Source organism: Pristiophorus japonicus, chromosome 1, assembly GCF_044704955.1.
Source record: "Pristiophorus japonicus isolate sPriJap1 chromosome 1, sPriJap1.hap1, whole genome shotgun sequence".
NCBI lineage: Eukaryota > Metazoa > Chordata > Chondrichthyes > Pristiophoridae > Pristiophorus > Pristiophorus japonicus.
The window spans coordinates 397,948,553-397,973,484 of record NC_091977.1 but is presented as its reverse complement, the minus strand read 5'-3'; the positions used below and the strand labels follow the sequence as shown (position 1 = coordinate 397,973,484).

Genomic DNA, 24,932 nt, shown 5'->3' with positions numbered 1-24,932 from the left:
TATAATGGCAGTGAATGCTCAATTTCCAGGCAGCATCCATGATGCTCACATCCTGCGTGAGAGCACTTTATCTGACTTGTTTAACAATCAGCCACAAGGTAAAGAGAACGAATGTGTTTGGGGCAAAAGCCAAGAAAATGCCTTTCTAAAAGCGAGAAAACTGTTATGCTCAAACAAATTGCTTGTGTTGTATGATCCATGTAAACGTTTGGTACTAGCATGTGATACGTCGTCATATGGCGTCGGGTGTGTATTGCAACAAGCTAATGATTTTGGGAAACTGCAACCAGTTGCTTATGCATCCAGGCGTCTGACTAAGGCTGAGAGAGCATGATTGAGAAAGAAGCATGTATCTATGGGGTAAAGAAAATGCATCAATACCTGTTTGGACTAAAATTCGAATTGGAAACTGACCATAAGCCATTCATATCCCTGTTTTCCGAGAGTAAAGGGATAAATACCAACGCATCGGCCCGCATCCAGAGATGGGCGCTCAAATTGTCCCCATACAACGACGCCATCTGCCACAGGGCAGGCACAGAAAACTACGCCAATGTTCTCAGTAGGCTGCCATTGCCCACCATGTGGGTGGAAATGGCGTAGCCCGCAGACTTAGCCATGGTTATGGATGCATTTCAGAGTGAGCAATCACCCGTCACTGCCCGGCAGATCAAAACCTGGACAAGGCAGGACTCCTTATTGTCCCTAGTCAAAAACTGTGTGCTCCACGGGAGCTGGTTCAGTGTCCCAGTGGAAATGCAGGAAGAGATAAAGCCGTTCCAGCGGCGCAAAGATAAAATGTCTACACAGGCAGACTGCCTTCTGTGGGGCAATCGAGTAATGGTTCCCAAGAGGGCAGAAACACCTTCATCAATGACCACCACAGGACCCACCCAGGCATCGTAATGATGAAAGCGATAGCTAGATTCCACGTGTGGTGGTCCGGTCTCGATGCGGACTTAAGAGTCCTGCATTCACAGATGTAATACATGCTCGCAGTTAAGCAATGTACCCAGGGAGGCACCGCTAAGTTTATGGTCTAGGGTACACGTCGACTATGTAGACCCGTTCTTGGGTAAAATGTTCCTTGTGATTGTAAATGCGTACTCCAAGTGGATTGAATGTGAGATAATGTCGGATAGCATGTCCGCTGCCACTATGAAAGCCTGCGGGCCATGTTTGCCACACACGGTCTACCCGATGTCCTGGTGAGCGACAACGGGCCATGTTTTACCAGTGCTGAGTTCAAACAATTCATGAACCATAACGGGATCAAACCTGTCACATCTGCCCCATTTAAACCAGCGTCCAATGGTCAGGCAGAGAGAGCAGTGCAAACCATCAAGCAAGGCTTGAAGAGGGTAACTGAAGGCTCACTGCAGACGCGCCTATCCCGAGTCCTGCTTAGCCACTGCATGAGACCCCACTCGCTCACTGGGATCCCACCTGCTGAACTGTTCATGAAAAGAGCACTTAAGACAAGGCTCTCGTTAGTTCACCCTGATCTACATGAACAGGAAGAGAGCAGGCGGCTTCAACAAAGTACATACCATGATAGCGCAAATGTGTGACACGAGATTGAAATCAATAATCCTGTATTTGTATTAACATAGAAACATAGAAAATAGGTGCAGGAGTAGGCCATTCGGCCTTTCAAGCTTGCACTACCATTCAATAAGATCATGGCTGATCATTCCCTCAATATCCCTTTCCTGCTTTCTCTCCATACCCCTTGATCCCCTTAGCTGTAAGGGCCATATCTAACTCCCTCTTGAATATATCCAATGAACTGGTATCACCAACTCTCTGCGGCATGGAATTCCACAGCTTAACAACTCTCTGAGTGAAGAAGTTTCTCCTCATCTCGGTCCTTAATGACCTACTCCTTATCCTAAGACTGTGTCCCCTGGTTCTGGACTTCCCCAACATCGGGAACCTTCTACCCGCATCTAACCTGTCCTGTCCCGTCAGAATCTTATATGTTTCTATGAGATCCCCTCTCATCCTTCTAAACTCCAGTGTGTAAAGGCCCAGTTGATCCAGTCTCTCCTCATATGTCAGTCCTGCCATCCCGGGAATCAGTCTGGTGAACCTTCGCTGCACTCCCTCAACAGCAAGAATGTCCTTCCTCAGATTAGGAGACCAAAACTGAACACAATATTCCAGGTGAGGCCTCACCAAGGCCCTGTACAACTGCAGTAAGACCTCCCTGCTCCTATACTTAAGTCTCCTAGCTATGAAGACCAACATACCATTTGCCTTCTTCACCACCTGCTGTACGTGTATGCCAACTTTCAATGACTGATGAACCATCACACTCAGGCCTCGTTGCACCTCCCCTTTTCCTAATCTGCCGCCATTCAGATAATATTCTGTCTTCGTGTTTTTGCCCGCAAAGTGGATAACCTCACATTCATCCACATTATACTGCATCTGCCATGCATTTGCCCACTCACCTAACCTGTCCAAGTCACTCTGCAGCCTCCTATCGTCCCTCTCACAGCTCACACAGCCACCCAGTTTAGTGTCATCTGCAAACTTGGAGATATTACACTCAATTCCTTCATCTAAATCATTGATGTATATTGTAAAGAGCTGGGGTCCCAGCACTGAGCCCTGCGGCACTCCACTCGTCACTGCCTGCCATTCTGAAAAGGACCCGTTTATCCCGACTCTCTGCTTCCTGATTGCCAACCAGTTCCCTATCCACGTCAGTACCCCCAATACCATGTGCTTTGATTTTGCACACCAATCTCTTGTGTGAGACCTTGTCTAAAGCCTTATGAACGTCTAAATACACCACATCCACTGGTTCACCCTTGTCCACTCTACTAGTTACATCCTCAAAAAATTCCAGAAGATTTGTCAAGCATGATTTCCCCTTCATAAATCCATGCTGACTTGGACCGATCCTGTCACTGCTTTCCAAATGCGCTGCTATTTCATCCTTAATAAATTGACTCCAACATTTTCCCCACTACTGATGTCAGTCTAACGGTCTATAATTACCCGCTTTCTCTCTCCCTCCTTTTTAAAAAAGTGGTGTTACATTAGCTACCCTCCAGTCCATAGGAACTGATCCAAAGTCAATAGACTGTTGGAAAATAATCACCAATGTATCCACTATTTCTAGGGCCACTTCCTTAAGTACTCTGGGATGCAAACTATCAGACCCCGGGGATTTATCGGCCTTCAATCCCATCAATTTCCCTAACACAATTTCCCACCTAATAAGGATATCCTTCAGTTCCTCCTTCTCACTAGACCCTCGGTCCCCTAGTACTTCCGGAAGGTTATTTGTGTCTTCCTTTGTGAAGACAGAACCAAAGTATTTGTTCAATTGGTCTGCCATTTCTTTGTTCCCCATTATAAATTCACCTGAATCCGACTGCAAGGGACCTACGTTTGTCTTCACTAATCTTTTTCTCTTCACATATCTATAGAAGCTTTTTCAGTCAGTTTTTATGTTCCCGGCAAGCTTCTTCTCGTACTCCAATTTCCCCCTCTTAATTAAACCCTTTGTCCTCCTCTGCTGAATTCTAAATTTCTCCAAGTCCTCAGGTTTGTTGCTTTTTCTGGCCAATTTATATGCCTCTTCCTTGGAGTTAGCACTATCCTTAATTTCCCTTGTTAGCCACGGTTGAGCCACCTTCCTCATTTTATTTTTACTCCAGACAGGGATGTACAATTGCTGAAGTTCATCCATGTGACCTTTAAATGTTTCCCATTGCCGATCCACCGTCAACCCTTTAAGTATCATTTGCCAGTCTATTCTAGCCAATTTACATCTCATACCATCGAAGTTACCTTTCCTTAAGTTCAGGACCCTAGTTTCTGAATTAACTGTCACTCTCCACCTTAATAAAAAATTCTACCATATTATGGTCACTCTTCCCCAAGGGACCTCGCACAACAAGATTGCTAATTAGTCCTTTCTCATTACACATCACCCAGTCTAGGAAGGCCAGCCCTCTAGTTTGTTCCTCGACATATTGGTCTAGAAAACCGTTCCTAATACACACCAGGAAATCCTCCTCCACTGTATTGCTACCAGTTTGGATAGCCCAATCTATATGTAGATTAAAGTCACCCATGATAATTGGTGTACCTTTATTGCACGCATTCCTAATTTCTTGTTTGATGCTGTCCCCAACCTTACTACAAATGTTTGGTGGTCTGTACACAACTCCCACTCGCGTTTTCTGCCCCTTGGTATTCCGTAGCTCCACCCATACCGATTGCACATCATCCAAGCTAATGTCCTTTCTTACTATTGCATTAATTTCCTCTTCAACCAACAATGCCACCCCGCCTCCTTTTCCTTTCTGTCTATCCTTCCTAAATGTTGAATACCCCTGGATGTTGAGTTCCCAGCCTTGGTCATCCATGTCTCCATGATGCCAATTACATCATATGATGCCAATTACATCATGGACAAGGTCCCAAGTGGCTTCCCGGCACTGTCGTGGCCAAAGAGGGGAGCAGGTTGTTTCGGGTCAAACTTTCAAATGGACTCATTCACCGGAAACACTTGGACCAAATCAAATTCAGATTCATGGACTATCTTGAGCAACCCACCTTGGACCCTACCTTTTTTGATCCCCCAACATACACACCAGTGGCAACCGGCACCATGATTGACCACGAAGCATAACCCATCATCCACAGCAGCCCGGCAGGACCCAACACACCAGGCAGCCCAGCAAGGCCAGCTGCACATCAGCCCAGCGAGGGCCCAACAAATGATTCAACAATACCAATTTTCACACCGAGATGATCAACCAGGGCAAAAAGGGCCCCAGATCGACTCACATTGTAAATAGTTACACTATTGACTTTGGGGCGGGGGGGGGGGGGGGGGAAATGTTGTTATATGTGTAAACTTGTATTTACTCTGTACAGCCACCAGAGGGCTCATCCCTTGGGAGCACAGGTATTTAAGGAGGCCTCAAAGGTTGGAGAGGCACTCTGGAGACCTGAAATAAAAGACAAAGGTCACACTTTACTTTGAGCTCACAGTTTGACTCTTTCTCCATACATAACATAAACAGCTGTCTGAAATCATCAGTATTTCTGCACAAAGCAACCCTCCGCCCCCCCCCACCCCCCCGCCACTTCTCCTCTCCACCTCTACCCCTTCCCCTTCCCCTCCTGACTCCAAGCCGCCTGGCCGAGGAGCTCTTCAGGTGATGCTTCATTGGAGGCGGGCCGGGGGGGGGGGTTGGGGGATGATGGCCAAAACGCTGCTTGGATGGATAGGGAGAGGACGTCCCTGAGGTGGGAATGTGCTCCGAGCCAGAAGCAAGATGTTGCTGCTGGCTCTCATGTGTGGTTGGCAATGGGGGTGCGGCACCTTGGGGTGCAGTGCCCCGCTCCTGAACCACTGGGAGCCCTCTGCCACCAGTGTTCTTGGCTAACAGCTCCAGGGCCTTCTCCATCCCTTCCATGTTATATCTTATTTGTTGGAAAAAAACTCGGTGCCATGTTCTTGGTGCTTAGTAGGTTTTTGCTACTGGTGAATCTCCCTCGTGCCTCCCACAACAGCCAGACAAGCACACACCACAGCACACACGTTTTCAGTGCCTCTGAGCTCCCTCTCTGTCTCTTCTTCTGCGCATGTCATGATGACCCTTGACCTCCTGAATCGCAGGAATCGAGCGTTGCCATGCCATTGCTAAGGACGGCCACACTTTTCGGCAGAAGGTCAAAAATATTTAACACTACCGCCCATTCCATATCGCTCGTGGTAACGCCCATTTTCAAAAATGGAGACTAGGTGCTTTGAGAATAGGCGAGAAGCTGATGATCTGAAAACTCTTTTTTATCGCCAATGCCAGAAATAACACCCATTTTTGGGCGATATGCACAAAAGTGGAGGTTCTAGCCCCATGTAAATACATCGTGAGCTTATGGGCGCATTGGAAAGGGTCCCGCAGAGCATGGATGCAGTTGCTCTGAGATTGGCGGAGGCCGCGTCAAGCATTGCCTGTGCCTCTCAGCAGCCCAACGAGCCCATCCTTGCTCGCTTACAGAGTTAGGTGGACTCAACGAGCGACAGTGGAGTGCCAGAGATGATGGTGGTTGCCATGGTTGACGTAGCAGCAGCTATCACATCAAAGAACGATGCCACGTAAGGCCTTCGTGATGTGATGCAGTCATTGGTTGCTGGCATCAGTTCTCATACTGCTGCGTTTCACACTTAGTGTGCTGTGAGTCAATCTCAGATTGATGCCATGCAATCACTGATTGCTGCCATTCTCTCTGTGTTCACAGTCCAATGGGGAAGTGACGGTGCCGAAACAGGCCAGCAATTTGTGCTTCCACAGATTGCTCCGGATGCTGAGGGTCTGACCCGGGGGAGTGGCAGTGGGCCATTGGAAATGGAAGGTGCTGTCCTTGTTCAAGATGACAGCATTCTGGATCCCACCACGTCTTTGCACTTGCAGCGGTCGACATCCCAGCCATTTGAGACAGTTGCCGCTGATGCTGAGGCGGTGCAGTCTGCAGCCAGGCCTTGCAGGCTGCTGCTGGACCATCTGTCGTGCCTGCCTTACAGACACAGCAGCCCTCAAGCAGCCTAGCTGCAGGCACTGTGGCCCCATTAAGGAGGAGCAGTAGACATGAGAGGGGGGGTTATGGAAAGGGATGACAAATCGCTGAGCAAGTCTTACTAAAGGTTTTGCCCACCATGGACAGATGTGCTCATCCTGTAAATATCATTGTAAATATCTTGTTGCTATTGTTTGACGCCTGCTATTGATGTATGGATCTGGGCTTAATATGGTTGGTGTGGAATTACAAATGGCAGGGGCATTTGTACACATATTGCTGAAGTTGACTGTGTTTTATGCTGTTTCAAGGGGCATTTGTTATATTTGTTATTCGTTGCTGGTGAGAGGTTGTTGGTGTGATGTTTGAGGCGAGACTTTTGATGCCGTTACTAAAATATTACTTTGTCCGTTTGCATTCCCGTCTAGTGTATTAATATGTAATTTCACCGAGATGTGCCATAATCATAGCACATAGCCCGGGTAATATCAGCTGCATCCGTCAACTTCTTCCATTCAAGAAAAGCGATGTATTATGAGCCACTGACATGTGGCCCTTGCCCCGGCAGCACTGCCATGGTGCCTCCTTCGTGCTTGCTGTTCCTCCTCGTGTGGCTGACCATCCGGGGCCTCGGCAGGCTCCACTTCCTCTTCTTCCTCCTGAGGTGGGGCTGCAAGTCCCACTGGCAATGCCTGGGCCCTCATTATGGCCAAGTTGTGCAGCATGCAGAACACCACAATGAATCGCAACAACTGTTGAGGGCAGTATTGAGGATTCTCCAGAGTGGTCTAGGCATCGTAAACCCTGCTTCAGCACCCCTATTGTCTGCTCCATGATGTTGCGGGTGACCGCATGGCTGTCATTGTAGTGATGCTCTGCTTGGGTGGTGCGGCTGCGGAGGGGAGTCATTAGCCAGGCAGCTAGTCCGTATCCTTTGTCCATGAGCAGCCAGCCGTGCCCTTCCATTGTGGCTGAAACATTCGCGGCACATTGCTCTCACGTAGGATGAACACATCATGTATGCTGCCAGAATAGTGGGTATTCACTGCGAGGATGCGCTACGTGTGGTCGCACAGCAGCTGCACATTCAGGGAGTGGTATCCCATTCTGTTTCGGAAGACCTCGGTATTTTGGAATGGTACACGCAAGGCCACGCGTGTGTAGTCAATGGCCCCTTGAACCATCGGGAAGCCTGCTTTCCTGGCAAAGCGACATGTCCGCTCATCTTGTTTATCCCTGCTCATTGGGAACGTGGTGAAGTCCATTCTCCATCTGTACTGAGCCTGTATGACGTCGCGGATGCAGCGATGTGTAGCGAATTGAAAGACGCTGCACAGGTCCCCTGATGCAGCCTGGAAGGAGCCAGAGGCATCGAAGGTCAGCGCCACAGTGACCTTCACTGGATGGGTAGTGCAGTCCTTGTGCCGATGTCAGGCTGCAGTTCTGCCTTCAGGAGATGGCGTATCTCTGTGAGTACCTCCTTTCGGAAGCGCAGCCTTGTGACACACTGCTCCTCCGATATGTTGCTCTCAGTAAACCTGTGGGGGTAAGGCCTCCTGTCCCGACGTCTACGAGATCTCCTCAGTCGTGGCCCGACATGGCCAACAGCCCTTCTATCTTGACGCCGTCTAACAAGAGCATGTAGCAGGCGACACTGGCATGCTAATAATAGTAATGCACCCATGGAACTCTCAAACTCAAGTCGCTAGGAACCTATAAGGTCAGATAAATCTGCCGCTGCCAAGTAAGAGGTTCACGCACCATGCTCTGTCGAAACATCGTATTCACTCTGACCTCCGATTAATCCGGTTGCTCCTCCCTTCAAATAGACTCCAGGTATCGCCTGAAGAAGTTGGAACCGCCTGGATTCTCCGGCGTGTTCAGCAGCGGACGCTAAATGAGGCAGACAAACCTCATTTTACGAGCGGGGTGCTAGCGGTTCATTGCATACGTACTAACGTCACGATCTGACTGAAATTACGGCAGTAAGCCATTCAAGGCACATTACCGCCCCTCTGGGGCGCTAACTGAGGTGCTATACAACCAAATTTCTCAACCAGTGACTTGGAAGGGTGGTCAAAGGTCGTCAGTCTCTCTGAGTTACAATAGGGAACAAAAATTCTACCCAGAGTCTCAAAAGGCATCTTGACCCATTATCAACAATGTCTATGCTGAAGGGACAGAGGACTAAAAGGAAACAGGCAAAAATAAAGGAAAAGAAGCACAACGTTAAAGCAGGAGTCTGCAGTCAGGTAATGGAGCAGCCCAGCACATGACCCCCTCTTTGATGGTTAATAATGTGGAGGTGGCGCTGAAAAATAAGGAAAGTTTCCCTCTGTAACCTTTCAGAGTGCCATCCCAATAGGTCAGTATTGCAGCATGTCTAAAAAGTGATGCAGCCAAATTTCAGGCCACAACTGACCATGTCACTGCATGGGGTATCTGTAGGAATCCTTGGGTCAGATGGCACAGCTCTGCATCGGTCTCTTTGCTGACCTGGACATTAAGAAGACAGATCTCCATGGTCACTGTCAGGTTAGTATGCCAGAATCTGCAAAAATGGTTGGTGGCATCTTGGCTTGAGCAGCCAATCAGGCAATGTTTCCAGGGATGTTTTTTTTCAGGCAGCACCACTCACAACATTGTGTGATTGGGATACTGACAAATGAAATATCCAGCAATATATTAAATCTGGCATCTTAGTGACGCCATCTGGCCCTCTGTGCTGAATTGTGCTGAAAAAAACCAACGCAATTGACCGGAAACTCCACAAGCATTATTACCCTTGCCATAAAACACGATGGTCCAGAAATACTGGTCTGCTGATTCCCGCGGAAGATCAGGAAAAAAGTTAAAAAGATGCGCACCTACTTGTTCCTGCTGCGCCCATGTGAGTTCCCGGTTCTGAGGCTTCCACTGACTGCGCATTGCAGCGCGTGCATGTCTGGACGTGCGCATGGCTAGAGCTGCAGTCACATGACTCTGGGCAGCCAATCAAGGTAAAGTATGTTCTCATTCATAATAATGGGAACTCTGTAAGTTGGAGATCCCATTATTATGAATGAGAACCCCCCCCACCCCCAACACACAAAACTCTGATTAAAAAAAGAAAAAATACACCACATATTTTTACTAATTTAAATTAAAGTTATTTGTGTATTATAAAAAAAATATTTTTCTGATTTTTGAAAAAGTTTTTAAAATTATGGTTTAAAATAAACTTACCGTAGTGGGGAGAATTTTTAACAATAAAATGTGTTTTTTAATTGTTATTTTATAATGTTTTTGTGCATTTTAAAACTCTTACGCCTGTAAAAGTAGGTTACACGCAAGAGTTTTCAGGACATCCGCTGGGCAAGATATGGGTAAATACTGCAATCTTGCCCATGCAAATGTCCTGGCTCCCAAGATACAGAGGATCTGTCAAGCTCCAGCTTGACAGATCGGAAAAGCCAGTTTTCAGTGCATGCGCATTGTGCGCTGAAAACCGGCTTTTGCGATGCCTTCCCAGGTCTGTACACACTCTGTACGGACCCGGAAAGCCAGAATTTCTGGGCCATTATAAGAACATAAGAAATAGCAACAGGAGTAGGCCATACGGCCCCTCGTGCCTGCTCCACCATTCAATAAGATCATGGCTGATCTGATCATGGACTCAGCTCCACTTCCCTCCCCACTCCCCATAACCCCTTATCCCCTTATCATTTAAGAAACTGTCTATCTCTGTCTTAAATTTATTCAATGTTCCAGCTTCCACAGCTCTCTGAGGCAGCAAATTCCACAGATTTACAACTCTCTGAGAGAAGAAATTTCTCCTCATCTCTATTTTAAATGGACGGCCCCTTATTCTAAGATCATGCCCTCTAGTTCTAGTCTCCCCCATCAGTGGAAATATCCTCTCTGCATCCACCTTGTCAAGCCCCCTTATAATCTTATACATTTCAATAAGATCACCTCTCATTCTATGAATTCCAATGAGTCGAGGCCCAACCTACTCAATCTTTCCTCATAAGTCAACCCCCTCATCTCCGCAATCAACCTAGTGAACCTTCTCTGATCTGCCTCTAAAGCAAGTATATCCTTTCGTAAATATGGAAACCAAAACTGCACGCAGTATTCCATGTGTGGCCTCACCAATACCATGTATAACTGTAGCAAGACTTCCCTGCTTTTATACTCCATCCCCTTTGCAATAAAGGCCAAGATTCCATTGGTCTTCCTGATCACTTGCTGTACCTGCATACTATCCTTTTGTGTTTCATGCATAAGTACCCCCAGGTCCCGCTGTACTGCAGCACTTTGCAATCTTTCTCCATTTAAATAATAACTTGCTCTTTGATTTTTTTCTGCCAAAGTGAATGACCTCACACTTTCCAACATTATACTCCTTCTGCCAAATTTTTGCCCACTTACTTAGCCTGTCTATATCCTTTTGCAGATTATGCCATAGTCTTATCCACTTGAGGTGCTGCCTTTATTCACTTGACTTTTTGTTGAGTGGCAAAAGGAGATCCAAAATAATCAAAATCAGGTTAGAAAAGGAGCGAAGATGAGATGAATGATGAGTGAAATAAAAACAGAAAATGCTGGAAATACTCAGCAGGTCAGGCAGCATCTGTGGAGGGAGAAACAAAGTTAACATTTCAGGTTGATGACGTTGCATCAGAACCATGCTTCCATCGTTCCGATGAAAGGTCATCGACCTGAAATGTTAACTTGTTTCTCTATCCACAGATGCTGCCTGACCTTAAGAAGATATTAGGACAGGTGACCAAAAGCTTGATCAAAGAGGTAGATTTAAAGAGCTTCTTAAAGGAGGAATGAGAGATAGACAGATGAAGAGGTTCAGGAGGGAAATTAAGAGCTTAGGGCCTTAGGTGGCTGAAGGCACGGATGGCGCCAATGGTAGCGTGATGAAAATCAGGTATGACAAGAGGTCCGATCCTAAGCCATCTGTAAAGATTCAAGATCTACTCTTTCTCAACATTTTTGTAAGTTAAAGATACTCTACGAATACACTGCTTTTGTTAGCAGTGATAGAGGACATGAGTTCCACAGTTTGACATCCCTGCAGAGAATAAATACTTTAACAATACTAATCACTGAGGTTTAGTAGGAAAGAAGAACTGACTCACTTGGATGCACATCTTTGTGATATTAAAAACAATTTCCTCGTAAAAGTGAAAACCAGCACATAAAGATTTTATACAACAGATAACTCACTGATGCATGAATAATTCTGTTAAATAATTCTAAATTCAAATTCTGAACTATCTCTGTCTCCTGCTATTTTCAGCTCAGAACACAAATTTACCATGCTTCCAGGCCAAACTAATTCCCTTCAATGGGAAATATTTCATAACTTTCATGAGCTCAACAATCTTCCATCTAATATCTGACAGTAATTTAAAAGAATGAAAAAAATGAAAAGAATGAAACAGCTCAGATTTCAGTTATTTTTCCAATGCTTTTAAATTTTTTTTCAAGATATTGTGCAACTTCTATTAACTTTATTCTGAAGCTCACTATGTGGGGCTGTGACGTATGTATATTGGTTTTCCCCACTCTGAAATGATTTCTAGTAATGTATAGTTAGCCTTCACGTATGCCAGTCTCATTATATGCATCACGTTTTCTTAACAAACACTGTCAATAATTCAGGCTCAATGCAATTTTGTAGAAAAATCATTATTCACTTATCAGTAATTGACTGTAATACAATTTTAACAAATGTAAATCACGCAACTTTAATAGATTGTGTATCTTGTTAACCCAACATAAGTTAACTTAAAAAAATTAAATGTATTTATCTGAATTCCAACGGTAGTGAATTATACACTGGATGCAGAAATTGTTATTTTTTTTGTATGAACAAGCTGAATAGCCAGAAAATCTACAAGCTTAACAGCCAGATTGAGAATTCATTTCATTTTTCCCCTCAGGAGGCATGACCAGAATTAATCAAGCAAGGCAGACCTCTGTTATGAAATGTCAGAGAACAAAACTTTTTTGAAAAATTCTTGGTTTGAGACTGAAAGTCTACTTTTCTCCTTTAATAATACAACCTTTGGGTCATTAACAGAAAAGAAACTGTTGTTTATTTGCTGAAAAAAACTTTGAGACTGGATTGGAAGCTACAAACAGTAGGCTATTCATCAATCTTATTGATGGGGGGGCTAAAAGGAAGGAAATAAGTATTTAAGTAAAACCTGTTTTTAACTACTATTATTCATACAATTATTTAATTGTACTCTCAATTTTCCGAACTTCATTAAGTACATATTAATCTTTTCCATTTCACCTTCACCCAACCAAACATTCTTGAATGTAAGGAGCAAACTAATGTTTACATTTTCTTACTGAACCATCTAAAGTGACTACTTGTCAAAAGGTCAAAGACATACATCAATGCAAAGTTGATTAAAACAGGACTAAAGTTGGGCATGCTGCATTCCGTACTCAACATGTAATCAAGACAGCTATTATAAAATTAGATTCTGAACAAAAATGTGTAACCTATGTACAATAAATTCTGTTTCATAATATAAAATTGATATCTCCATAAATATGAATTCCAGTTTTCTATCAACACAAAATGTATGCATTATGGAGACATCTGTATATTTAAAGATAGGCTGCAATTGCTTCCTTTCCCTCATAAATTAATGCAAATTATCAACCTGACCCACAAATTGGCAAAGAATTAACATCCAAACATGAAAATAAATTATAGGTATTTTTTCAGAATCTGTCACTTCCCTGGATTATTTTTAACTATATGGATAGCTAGCAGACAGTACAGTACACAGAGCATGTACTACACATATCAGCATGATACAGGTTTCAATTCTCAGTGCCTCTGATTTTGTGAAATTGTGGAAGCTTTTGTTCAACACTTATGAAGCAGAGTACTAACTACACTTTGACAAGGAGAAAACTGTATAATAATGCTCTTCAATTTAGAAAAAAACTGTTCTTAATTTGTATTACCCCTAAAGTGAAAAGAAAACACTATAACTTTTATTTGTGGCTTGATGTGCATTAACTGATCTTAATAACTAACACTTACCTATTAGATAAACAAAAAACAAAATCCAAAGAGCACCTGCACATTAGATTCTTGATATGCTAAGAATTATTACACTGTGCACTGTTTTGATTTAAAAAAAACGAGCTACTCTAATACAAAATGGAATAATTTAATGTTCTACACATCCATAGCTGTTTTATTCTAAATAAATTAGACCCATTGGATGGAATTTTATCATGGGTGAGTGGGCGTGGATGGGGGGTTAAACGAGCAAAAAAAAATTTAAATGTGTTGGGAAGACGGCTTCAATTTGCTAACCTCCAGGTTTTACTTTGGTGGGACAAGGGGCAGGCAGCCAATCAGCTCCCAGGAGGCGGGTTGGCATTTTAAATATGTTGATGAGACTGGAAGCCTCCGTTTTGCACGTTTACCTGTGGCTGCCTGGGTTTCCCAGCCCCACAAGCTCCCCCACCTTCAGACACCACTCAGAATCAGACTCTTCCCCCACCCCCCCCACCCCCGGGTCAGGGATCGGTCCCCCCTTGGGATTGGACCCCCACTGGGGTCGGGGATCAGACCTAGCTGGTCCTGTAGCATCCGCCGGAGCATTCCCCACCAGACTGGATGACTTCCAGGTGTGGAACCTGTCAATGACGAAAGACGCATGCTGTGGAGTTAAATCTCCACAGCACACAGGGAAACCCAGGTGTTGGGGTTTCCTGCACACCACCGGACACCCCCTCCCGTCCTCACCTCCCATCACGCCAGGAAGTAAAAATTTCCCCCATTCTCTGAAAATTATGGTGACCCGCCATAACTTCCATGGGAGATTCTTAGAACCCCCAACTAACTTAATGTGAAGACCTGAAGAACCCCTGCAGAATTTCAGAGCCATTATATTCAGTTTTTGAATATGAATCTGTGGTCCTTGAATTAGGTCCTAAGTTGATTGAACCAACAACAAAAATCTCTTTAGCACAGTAAGATAAGAGAACTTGATTTTCTTTTTCAAATTTAGAAATGTTTTTATTAGGAACTCTACATTAAAATTAAAGAACATTGGAATGGAGTAATACCGTTTTAGTTCTATAGCATTTAGACCTATCTCGCCAGAAATGTTAACCTAAATAATTCTAGTGTGAGGTTCCTGATCGTCTAATATATTAGAACTAGTTGTTAAAGAGGTGCTAGATTGGGTTCTGTTAAATTTGTTGCATATTTTTCATATTAGAAGACGTTAGGACCTTACCCAATTCCTTCCATACCATCACCCATACCCCTAGACTCGAGCGCTGGTGGTAAAGCACCATTTCCATCATCTCCAGAGTTTGCAAGGTTGGGAGTCTTTGCAAGAAGAACATCAACAGGTTTCCTGAATCTACGAATACCGGGAGAGGTATAGTTTCTAGGTGCATGGTGCTGATTTATTTGTGGATGGTCTTGGAGACAAAGAGCAAATAGATTAGCTTATTTTCAATCAGCAGAAGATAACAAAAATTAAGACAGTATATTGGGCCAAAAATTGCGGTTGGCAGTGTGCCTCCGGAGTACGCTGCCGACCTCCAAAAAGAATATGCACCTACCTGATGGCAGCCCTCTTGCGAAAACTTGCAGTCTGACGCTGCGAGTAGGAGGGCAGCATAATGGCTCACGAATCCCAGGGATGCAGCCTGTGCAGAAGCATACCTGGGATCATGTGCGCCTGGTCCTCCAATCAGAAAGCAGAATTACATTTTAATCATTTCTGAAGGGAATCCTGGTGATCAGATTTAATGAAATCCCATAATCAGATTTAATTACAATTTACAGGATTGGACTTTAATTCCTAATTAGCTTCATTCTACCAACTTTAATTTAATTTTGATGATAATTTTTGACATAATTAAAACTCTAAATATTTGTAGAAACAAGAAAATCTCATTTGATACAGTCAAACTATATGATTTCTGAAATGAAAATGTTTAAAACATGCCAGATCCTGTGGCTGTTTGCGTCAACTGTAACATTTCAGTACACAATTTCTAGCCAGTCGGTAGCCCGTCTCTATGCCAGTAGTTGGTTTTTTGTAGGCCATGCGGATGGGATGTCAACACGTATGTTGACAGACCGCAAGTGCGGGATTTAGTGCATGGAAATCCCGAAGTTGCGGTGGATTTCAAAGGAGGCATGACGGCGTACTCTGAGAGTATGCTGCCATGCCAACCGCAAAATCCAGGCCATTCTTTTTGAAGCAACTTACATGAGTGTGTCAGTTCACAGAAATCAGCATTGGCCTGTCTACTCCAATTCAAGTAATGCGTAGTGCCTACACACAACTTACTCCATTCCCTACTTTTTGCACTATATGTACAGCAACTCAAGACGATAAGCATATATATATTGATAAAAGGCAATTCTGGTCATAAAGCCTAGTCCTTCAACTGTGCTTGTACAATCCGTATCATGAACTACACTGCATCTTCCTACACACCGGTTGTCTCTGTCTCTCAGGTAAAGCAAGCAAAACAATAGAACATTAATCTTGCATTTTATTTTATACATTCTAATCTAGTTGCTTTTCTTAGTCCAACATTTCCATGGTCCCATTGGCTCTGCAACCATCATATTCCACTTAGCACTCAATTATATCTACCTGTACTTATCAACAACAACAACTTCTATTTATATAGAGCCTATAATGTAGTAAAACGCCCCAAGGCACTTCACAGGTGCGTTATAAAATAACATTTTGACACTGAGCCACATAAGGAGATATTAGGGCGGCTTGATCAAACAGGTAAGTTTCAAGGAGGTAAGGGAGGTAGAGAGGCGAGAGGTTTAGGGAGGGAATCTCAGAGCTTCGGGCCTTGGCAGCTGAAGGCATGGCCGCCAATGGTGGAGCAATTAAAATCAGTGATGCCTAAGAGGCCAGAATTGGAGGAAGACAAATATCTCAAGAGCATTGTAGGGCTGGAGGAGATTACAGAAATAGGGAGGGGCGATGCCATGGAAGGATTTGAAAACAAAGGATGAAAATTTTAAAATTGAGAGGTTGCTTAACTGAAAGCCAATGTAGGTCAGTGAGCACAGGGGTGATGGGTGAGCAGGACTTGGTGCGAGTTAGGACATGGGCAGCAGAGTTTTGGATCATCTCAAGTTTACGAAGGGTAGAATATGGGAGGCTGGACAAGAGTGTGTTGGAATAGTCAAGTCTTAGAAGTAACAAAGGCATGGATGAGGGTTTCAGCTGCAGATGAGCTGAAGCCGGGGCGGAGTCGGACGATGTTATGGAGGTGGAAATAGGTGGTCATAGTGATGGCGGTGATATATGGCCGAAAGTTTATCTCGGGGTCAAAAATGATACCAAAGTTGCGAACCATGTGGTTCAGCATCAGACAGTTGCCAGGGAGAGGGATGAAGTTGGTGGCTAGGGAACAAAGATTGTGATGGGGACTAAATACAATGGCTTTAGTCTTCCCAATACTTAGTTGGGGTAATAGCATTTTTTTTAAAAACATTGAATAAATGTCCCATTCAGAACAGGATGAGGATTATAAGGTAAACTATCCCTCCTCGTCCTTCTCGACCTGTCTGCAGCCTTTAATAGTTGCTATTAAGCAACATCACATTAACAGCTAAGCCTACTCTACATATTCTCAATTCCATAAAGGGGGAGGTTAAGAAACCCTTGCAATCTCAAATCTTGCTTGAAGCTTATTAACTTTACCCTTAATTCTCCTACTGTACCCTCACAGTGCAAGTTAAATAAAATGCTTACATATACACAGGCATTCCTCCCACCATTTAAGAGGCTTGGATAATATCCCCTCTGAGTCACCTCTTCTCCAATGAAAACAAGTTTAGTTCTTGTCAGTCCTTTCATAACTTAGAGCTCCAAGTTTGAGAATTATTCTTGTTGAAGAAAATGTACTCAAAACTGTACATAATAATTCAAATGTGGTCTCACCAAAGATCTATACAAGGATAAGGGGCCAAAATTGCCCCTTTGCGCAGGGTCAGTTAGCACTGTCGGCCAACGCTACCAGAGCGCTAATACGTTAGCGCGCGGGCGTGGTGACCACATCGACCCGCTCAGATTTGTCCCCGTGGCTCCGTCGGCGAACAGTGGTTTGCACCACGCTCTGAGATTAGTGCATCGGCATGGCGCACGCACACCGCTGACGTCATCGCCGCCGACTCCTTATCACAGTGTGCATAGCCTTATATTTATCTCGTCAGAAGTGTGATGGAATACTCATCATTGCATAGATGGGTCCAGCTGCAATAAACCCAAGAAGCTTGACACCATCCAGGACAAAAGCGGTTCACTTGATCCATGTCCCTGCCACTGGACAGCACCTCCCTCCCCTGCTACCTCTACTACCAAGAGAGTCAAGAGCAGCACTTTGATGGGAACAGCATCTCCTCAAGGTTGTCTTCCAAGTCACACACCATCCTGAGTTGAACATATAATTGCCGTTCTTTCATTGTTGCTGGGTTAATATCCTGGAATTGCAAATAAAACCATCATGGGACTACCATCACCAACACTGCAGTGATTCAAGGCAGTGGCTTATCACCTTCTCAGGGCAACTAGGGATACCAATAAACTTGGCTCTGTCAGTGTAACACTAAATTCCAGAACACACCTTATAAAAATCATTTAATTTGTCCAGATCCCTATAAATGCTCGTTATAGGTCAAGTGATTTATTATCATTCGGTTCTGCTTAATAACTGGTGGGTTCACTGCATTCAGGACTTGTGCAAAATTGCAATAAGGACAAAAGAACATAAGAAATAGGAGCAGGAGTGGCCATACAGTCCCCTTGAGCCTGCTCCACCATTCAATAAGATCATGGCTGATCTGCAATCTCAACTCCACTTTCCCACCCAATTCCCATATCATAGAATCATAGAAATTTACAGCAAGGAAGGAGGCCATTTTGGCCCATCGTGTCCGTGCCAGCCAACCAAGAGCTATCCAGCCTAATCCCGTTTTCCAACTCTTGGTCCGTAGCCCTGTAGGTTACGGCACTTTCAGTGCACATCCAAGTATTTTTAAAATGTGGTGAGGGTTTCTGCCTCTACCACCTTTTCAGGCAGTGAGTTCCAGACCCCCACTACCCTCTGGGTGGAAATTTCCCCTCATAGCTCCTCTAAATCTCCCCTAAATTGCTTTAAATCTATGTCCCCTGGTTGTTGACTCCTCTGCCAAGGGAAACAGGTCTTTCCTATCCACTCTATCCAGGCCCCTCATAATTTTATACACCTCAATCAGGCCTCCCCTCAGCCTCCTTTGTTCCAAAGAAAACAGACCCAGCATCTCCAATCTTTCCTCATTGCCAAAATTCTCCAGTCCAGGCAACATTCTTGTAAATCTCCTCTGCACCCTTTCCAGTGCAATCACATATGTCCTGTAATGTGGTGACCAGAACTGCACACAGTACTTGAGCTGCGGTCTAACCAGTGTTTTATACAGTTCAAGCATAACCTCCTTGCTCTTGTATTCCATGCCTCGACTAATAAAGGCAAGTATTCCATATGCCTTCTTAACCGCCTTATCTACCTGTCCTGCTACCTATAGGGATCTGTGGATCATATTCCTTGATTCCTTTAGAATCCAAAAATCTATCGATCTCAGCCTTGAATATACTCACGACTGAACATCCACAGCCCTCTAGGGTAGAGAATTCCAAAGATCCACAACCCTCAGTGAAGAAATCTCTCCTCATCTCAGTCCTAAATGGCCGACCCCTTAACCTAAGACTCTGCTCCCTAGACGCTCCAGCCTTGGGAAACAGCCTCTCAATATCTACTCTGTCAAGCCCTCTCAGAATATTATATCTTTCAATGAAATTAATATTCGAACAGCCAACTGCACTACAATTCCCACATTAGACTGTAATTCCCGCATTGGACTGTACAGCCACCTGGGAACTCACTTTTAGAATGGAAGCAAGTCTTCCTCGATTTCAAGGGACTGCCTTTGATGATGATGATGCACTACATATGGTAAGTGTAGGAATTTGTATGTTTTCTTGCAGGATGTGATGTCTTGACAAATGACATATCCTAACTTTTAAATGTTGGTCACTTGGACATATAGCTTAGCATAATCAACAAACATATTACGAAAGTACCCATAAGGAAAGCATTTTTTTTTTTTTAAACTTAATTTTTTTTGCTAATAAAGGTAGCAATGTGAAAAGCACCATTTTAATATATGTTATCTATGGCTTCAACATCAAACACTTCCAAATCAGGCAGAGCAAAGCCCACATACAAAGTAAAACATCAGAGGAGAAGATGAGGTTTAGAAAGAACGTTCTTGAAGGTGGGACTGATACAATTGAAAGCTGTCGATAAGTGAAGAACGCCAGCCTTCCAGACTCAACATTTGGACTTTCAAAAGGCTTTTGACAAGGTCCCACACAAGAGATTGGTGTGCAAAATCAAAGCACATGGTATTGGGGGTAATATACTGACGTGGATAGAGAACTGGTTGGCAGACAGGAAGCAGAGAGTCGGGATAAACGGGTCCTTTTCAGAATGGCAGACAGTGACTAGTGGAGTGCCGCAGTGCTCACTGCTCGGACCCCAACTCTTTACAATATACATCAATGATTTGGATGAAGGAATTGAGTGTAATATCTCTAAGTTTGCAGATGACACTAAACTGGGTGGCGGTGTGAGCTGTGAGGGGGATGCTAGGAGGCTGCAGGGTGACTTGGAAAGGTTAGGTGAATGGGCAAATGCATGGCAGATGCAGTATAATGTGGATAAATGTGAGGTTATCCACTTTGGGGGCAAAAACGCGAAGGCAGAATATTATCTGAATGGCGGCAGATTAGGAAAAGGGGAGGTGCAACGAGACCTGGGTGTCATGGTTCATCAGTCATTGCAAGTTGGCATACAGGTACAGCAGGTGGTGAAGAAGGCAAATGGTATGTTGGCCTTCATAGCTAGGGGGTTTGAGTGTAGGAGCAGGGAGGTCTTACTGCAGTTGTACAGGGCCTTTGTGAGGCATCACCTGGAATATTGTATTAGTTTTGGTCTCCTAATCTGAGGAAGGACATTCTTGCTATTGAGGTTGTGCAGCGAAGGTTCACCAGACTGATTCCCGGGATGGCAGGACTGATATATGAGGAGAGACTGGATCAACTGGGCCTTTATACATTGGAGTTTAGAAGAATGAGAGGGGATCACATAGAAACATATAAGATTCTGACGGGACAAGACAGGTTAGATGTGGGTAGAATGTTCCCGATGTTGGGGAAGTCCAGAACCAGGAAACAGTCTTAGGATAAGGGGTAGTCCATTTAGGACTGAGATGAGGAGAAACCTCTTCACTCAGAGAGTTGTTAGCCTGTGGAATTCCCTGCCGCAGAGAGTTGTTGATGCCAGTTCATTGGATATATTCAAGAGGGAGTTAGATATGGCCCTTACGGCTAAGGGGATCAAGGGGTATGGAGAGAAAGCAGGAAAGGGGTACTGAGGGAATGATCAGCCATAAATTGAATGGTGGTGCAGGCTCGAAGGGCCGAATGGGCTTCCCCTGTACCTATTTTCTATGTTTCTATTGAACTCAACAATTTCAGAACATAATTTCTGCCCCCATTTTTAGGATGGCAGTTGTTGATGATTCTGCTATTCCAATTTACACCTACTCTATACCCATCTTTTGTTTCTTTATTTGTCCCATTACCATCTCCTTTTGCCTTGCAGTACCATATCTTTTGTCATTTAATCTCTCTTGCCTTCCACCCGATCAGGGACCTTCCCTTTACTCCCTTCCCTCCTGTCCCTGTACTTGCTTAAAACCGGTTCCATCTCTAACTTTTTGCAGTTCTGACAAAAGGTTATCGACCTGAAATATTAACTCTGTGTCTCGCTCCACAAATGCTGCCTGACCTGCTGAGTATTTCCAGCATTTTCTGTTTTTGTTACAGATAGTTGAGGATTGTTGTGAGAATAAGTAGGGAAATCATGCCATGGACACAGTTAAGGAGATGCCATTGGTGACTTTGACTTGGTCAATATTGGTACTGTGGGCAGGACAGAAAGAAGTAAGTTGGGAATTAGTGAATGAACTGGTGAGAGGACTGGAAGGTTCTTTTTTTCCATGGGTGAGTCGGATTTAAAAAAAAATCATTCTTGGGATGTGGGTGTCGCTGTAGCATTTATTGCCCATTCCTATTTCCCCTCAAGAAGGTAGTGGTGAGTCGTCTTCTTGAACCACTGCAGTCTGTGTGGTGAAGGTACTCCCACAGTGTTTTCAGGGAGGGAGTTCCAGGATTTTGACCCAGCGGCGATGAAGTAACAGATATACACTGTGGGCATATCTAGGAGTGATTGGACCCTGTAGCAATGGCAGGTTTAATGAAGTGGGAAGCACAAAGGTATGTTGCAGTATAAAAGGGAAAGAGAAGGGAGGCAGAGGCAGAAGTTATAGTTCATGAAGAGAGCAGAGATCCAGAAGGCAACCAGCAGGGATAGGGACCTCAGGTGGCAGCCAATATGCACACCCAGGTGGACATTGTGGTAGTAATTATGTTACATAAGTAAAGACACAAGTGGCGGTCTGAGGCTACAGAGTGTCTTCACTGTTGGAAACTACTGAGTCTTTTTAGTACCGGGCTTCAGAGAGGAGACTTTTTACCAGCGGAGTTGTGTGTCACTCCTCTTAGCAGCTATACGGTCCTACTTTCCTCTTGGAATTTTCACCAATCACCCAATTAACTTATCTACTCCCTACCTGGTTTCATTTGAGCAGAGCCTCAGGCAGGAACAATAGAGCAGAGGACAGATTGAAGGACAAGACACATGTGGGAGAAGGTGAGGCCTGTTTATGCATAAAGAGGCAGAGAGTAGATCGAGTGAGTAGGAATAGCAATGGCCCGTTTATCTGATTACAGGCAGTGCTGGTGTCTTAAAGCAGCCAAGGTGCACAGAACAGAGTCTCAAAGTAGGGGACAGGAGCAAAGATCAAAAAGGAGTGGAGCTGAAGTTGGTGAGGTGGTAGAGCAGAGCATTGCAGAATAGAGACTCTGTGGCAAAAAAGACCTGGTGGCAGAAGTAACATCCTCAGATAGAGACTTGGTAGCAGAAACGGTATGTTGAATTGGAGCAGTCTTGACAATTTCAGAAGAACCTGAGTCGGGAGCTGGAGAGGTATTGGGAGCAGTTAAATTGCGAATTTGAAACTTTTAGAGTTAAATTTTAAGCTTTTGATGAGACAGCGATGTCTTGGAATCTATATGGGTAGAGCTGCGAAACACCAACGGGGAGAAAGTGGGAGTTGCGTACAGACCACCAAACAGTAGTAGTGAGGTTGGGGATGGCATCAAACAGGAAATTAGGGATGCGTGCAGTAAAGGTACAGCAGTTATCATGCGTGACTTTAAGCTACATATAGATTGGGCTAACCAAATTGGTAGCAATACTGTGGAGGAGAATTTTCTGGAGTGTAAAAGGGATGGTTTTCAAGACCAATATGTCAAGGAACCAACTAGCGAGCAGGCCATCCTAGACTGGGTCTTGTGTAATGAGAGAGGATTAATTAGCAATCTTGTCGTGCGAGGCCCCTTGGGGAAGAGTGACCATAATATGGTACAATTCTTCATTAAGATGGAGAGTGACACAGTTAATTCAGAGACATTGGGTCCTGAACTTAAAGAAAGGTAACTTCGGTGGGATAAGACGTGAATTGGCTAGGATAGATTGGCGAATGATACTTAAAGGGTTGACGGTAGACAGGTAATGGCAGCCATCTAAAGATCACGTGGATGAACTTCAACAATTGTACATCCCTGTCTGACATAAAAATAAAACGGAGAAGGTGGCTCAACTGTAGCTAACAAGGGAAATTAGGGATAGTGTTAAATCCAAGGAAGAGGCATATAAATTGGCCAGAAAAAGCAGCAAACCTGAGGACTGGGAGAAATTTAGAATTCAGCAGAGGATGATTAGGGTTTAATTAGGAGGGAGAAAATAGAGTATGAGAGTAAGCTTGCAGGGAACATAAAAACTGACTGCAAAAGCTTCTATAGATATGTGAAGAGAAAAAGATTAGTGAAGACTAGTGTAGGTCCCTTGCAGTCAGAATCAGGTGAATTCATAATGGGGAACAAGGAAATGGCAGACCAATTGAACAAATATTTTGGTTCTGTCTTCACTAAGGAAGACACAAATAACCTCCCGAAAATACTAGGGGACCGAGGGTCTAGCGAGAAGGAGGAACTGAGGGAAATCCTTATTAGTCAGGAAATGGTGTTAGGGAAATTGATGGGATTGAAGGCCGATAAATCCCCAAGGCCTGATAGTCTGCTCCCAGAGTACTTAAGGAAGTGGTCATTTTCCAAAATTCCATGGACTCTGGATCAGTTCCTATGGATTGGAGGGTAGCTAGTGTAACCCCACTTTTTAAAAAAGGAGGGAGGGAGAAAACAGGGAATTATAGACTGGTTAGCCTGACATCGATAGTGGGGAAAATGCTGGAATCAATTATTAAAGATATAATAGCAGTGCATTTGGAAAGCAGTGGCAGGATCGGTCCAAGTCAGCATGGATTTATGAAAGGGAAATCATGCTTGACAAATCTTCTAGAATTTTTTGAGCATGTAACTAGTAGAGCGGATAAGGGAGAACCAGTGGATGTGGTGTATTTGGACTTTCAAAAGGCTTTTGACAAGGTCCCACACAAGAGATTAGTGTGCAAAATTAAGGCACATGGGATTGGGGATAATGTATTGACGTGAATAGAGAACTGGTTGGCAGACAGGAAGCAAAGAGTGGAAATAAACGGGTCCTTTTCAGAATGGCAGGCAGTGACTAGTGGGGTATCGCAAGGTTCAGTGCTGGGACCCCAGCTATTTACAACATATATTAATAATTTAGACGAAGGAATTGAATGTAATCTCCAAGTTTGCAGATGACACTAAGTTGGGTGGCAGTGTGAGCTGTGAGTAGGATGCTAAGAGGCTGCAGGGTGACTAGGACAGGTTAGGTGAGTGGGCAAATGCATGGCAGATGCAGTATAATGTGGATAAATGTGAGGTTATCCACTTTGGTGGCAAAAACAGGAAGGCAGATTATTATCTGAATGGTGGCAGATTAGTAAAAGGGGAGGTGCAACGAGACCTGGGTGTCATGGTACATCAGTCATTGAAAGTAGACATGCAGGTACAGCAGGCAGTAAAGAAAGCAAATGGCATGTTGGCCTTCATAGCGAGAGGATTAGAGTATAGGAACAGGGAGGTCTTATTGCAGTTGTACAGGGCTTTGATGAGACCACACCTTGAGTATTGTGTGCAGTTTTGGTCTCCTAATCTGAGGAAGGACATTCTTGCTGTTGAGCGAGTGCGGCGAAGGTT

At 44.2% G+C, this 24,932-nt stretch overlaps 1 protein-coding gene across 5 annotated transcripts in view; it reads right to left on the bottom strand.

Moving 5' to 3' along the window:
- ppp1r42 (protein phosphatase 1, regulatory subunit 42) overlaps window positions 1-24,932 on the bottom strand; it is a 223,005-nt gene that overhangs the window by 57,385 nt on the left and 140,688 nt on the right. For 3 of the 5 annotated variants that reach the window (XM_070875368.1, XM_070875387.1, XM_070875377.1), the window contains exon 9: window positions 14,829-15,018. The exons of the other annotated variants lie outside the window; for them this stretch is intronic. In XM_070875368.1, coding sequence (XP_070731469.1) covers window positions 14,829-15,018 — 190 coding nt within the window. The remainder of the gene's footprint in view (window positions 1-14,828; window positions 15,019-24,932) is intronic. 5 annotated transcript variants of the gene reach the window in all.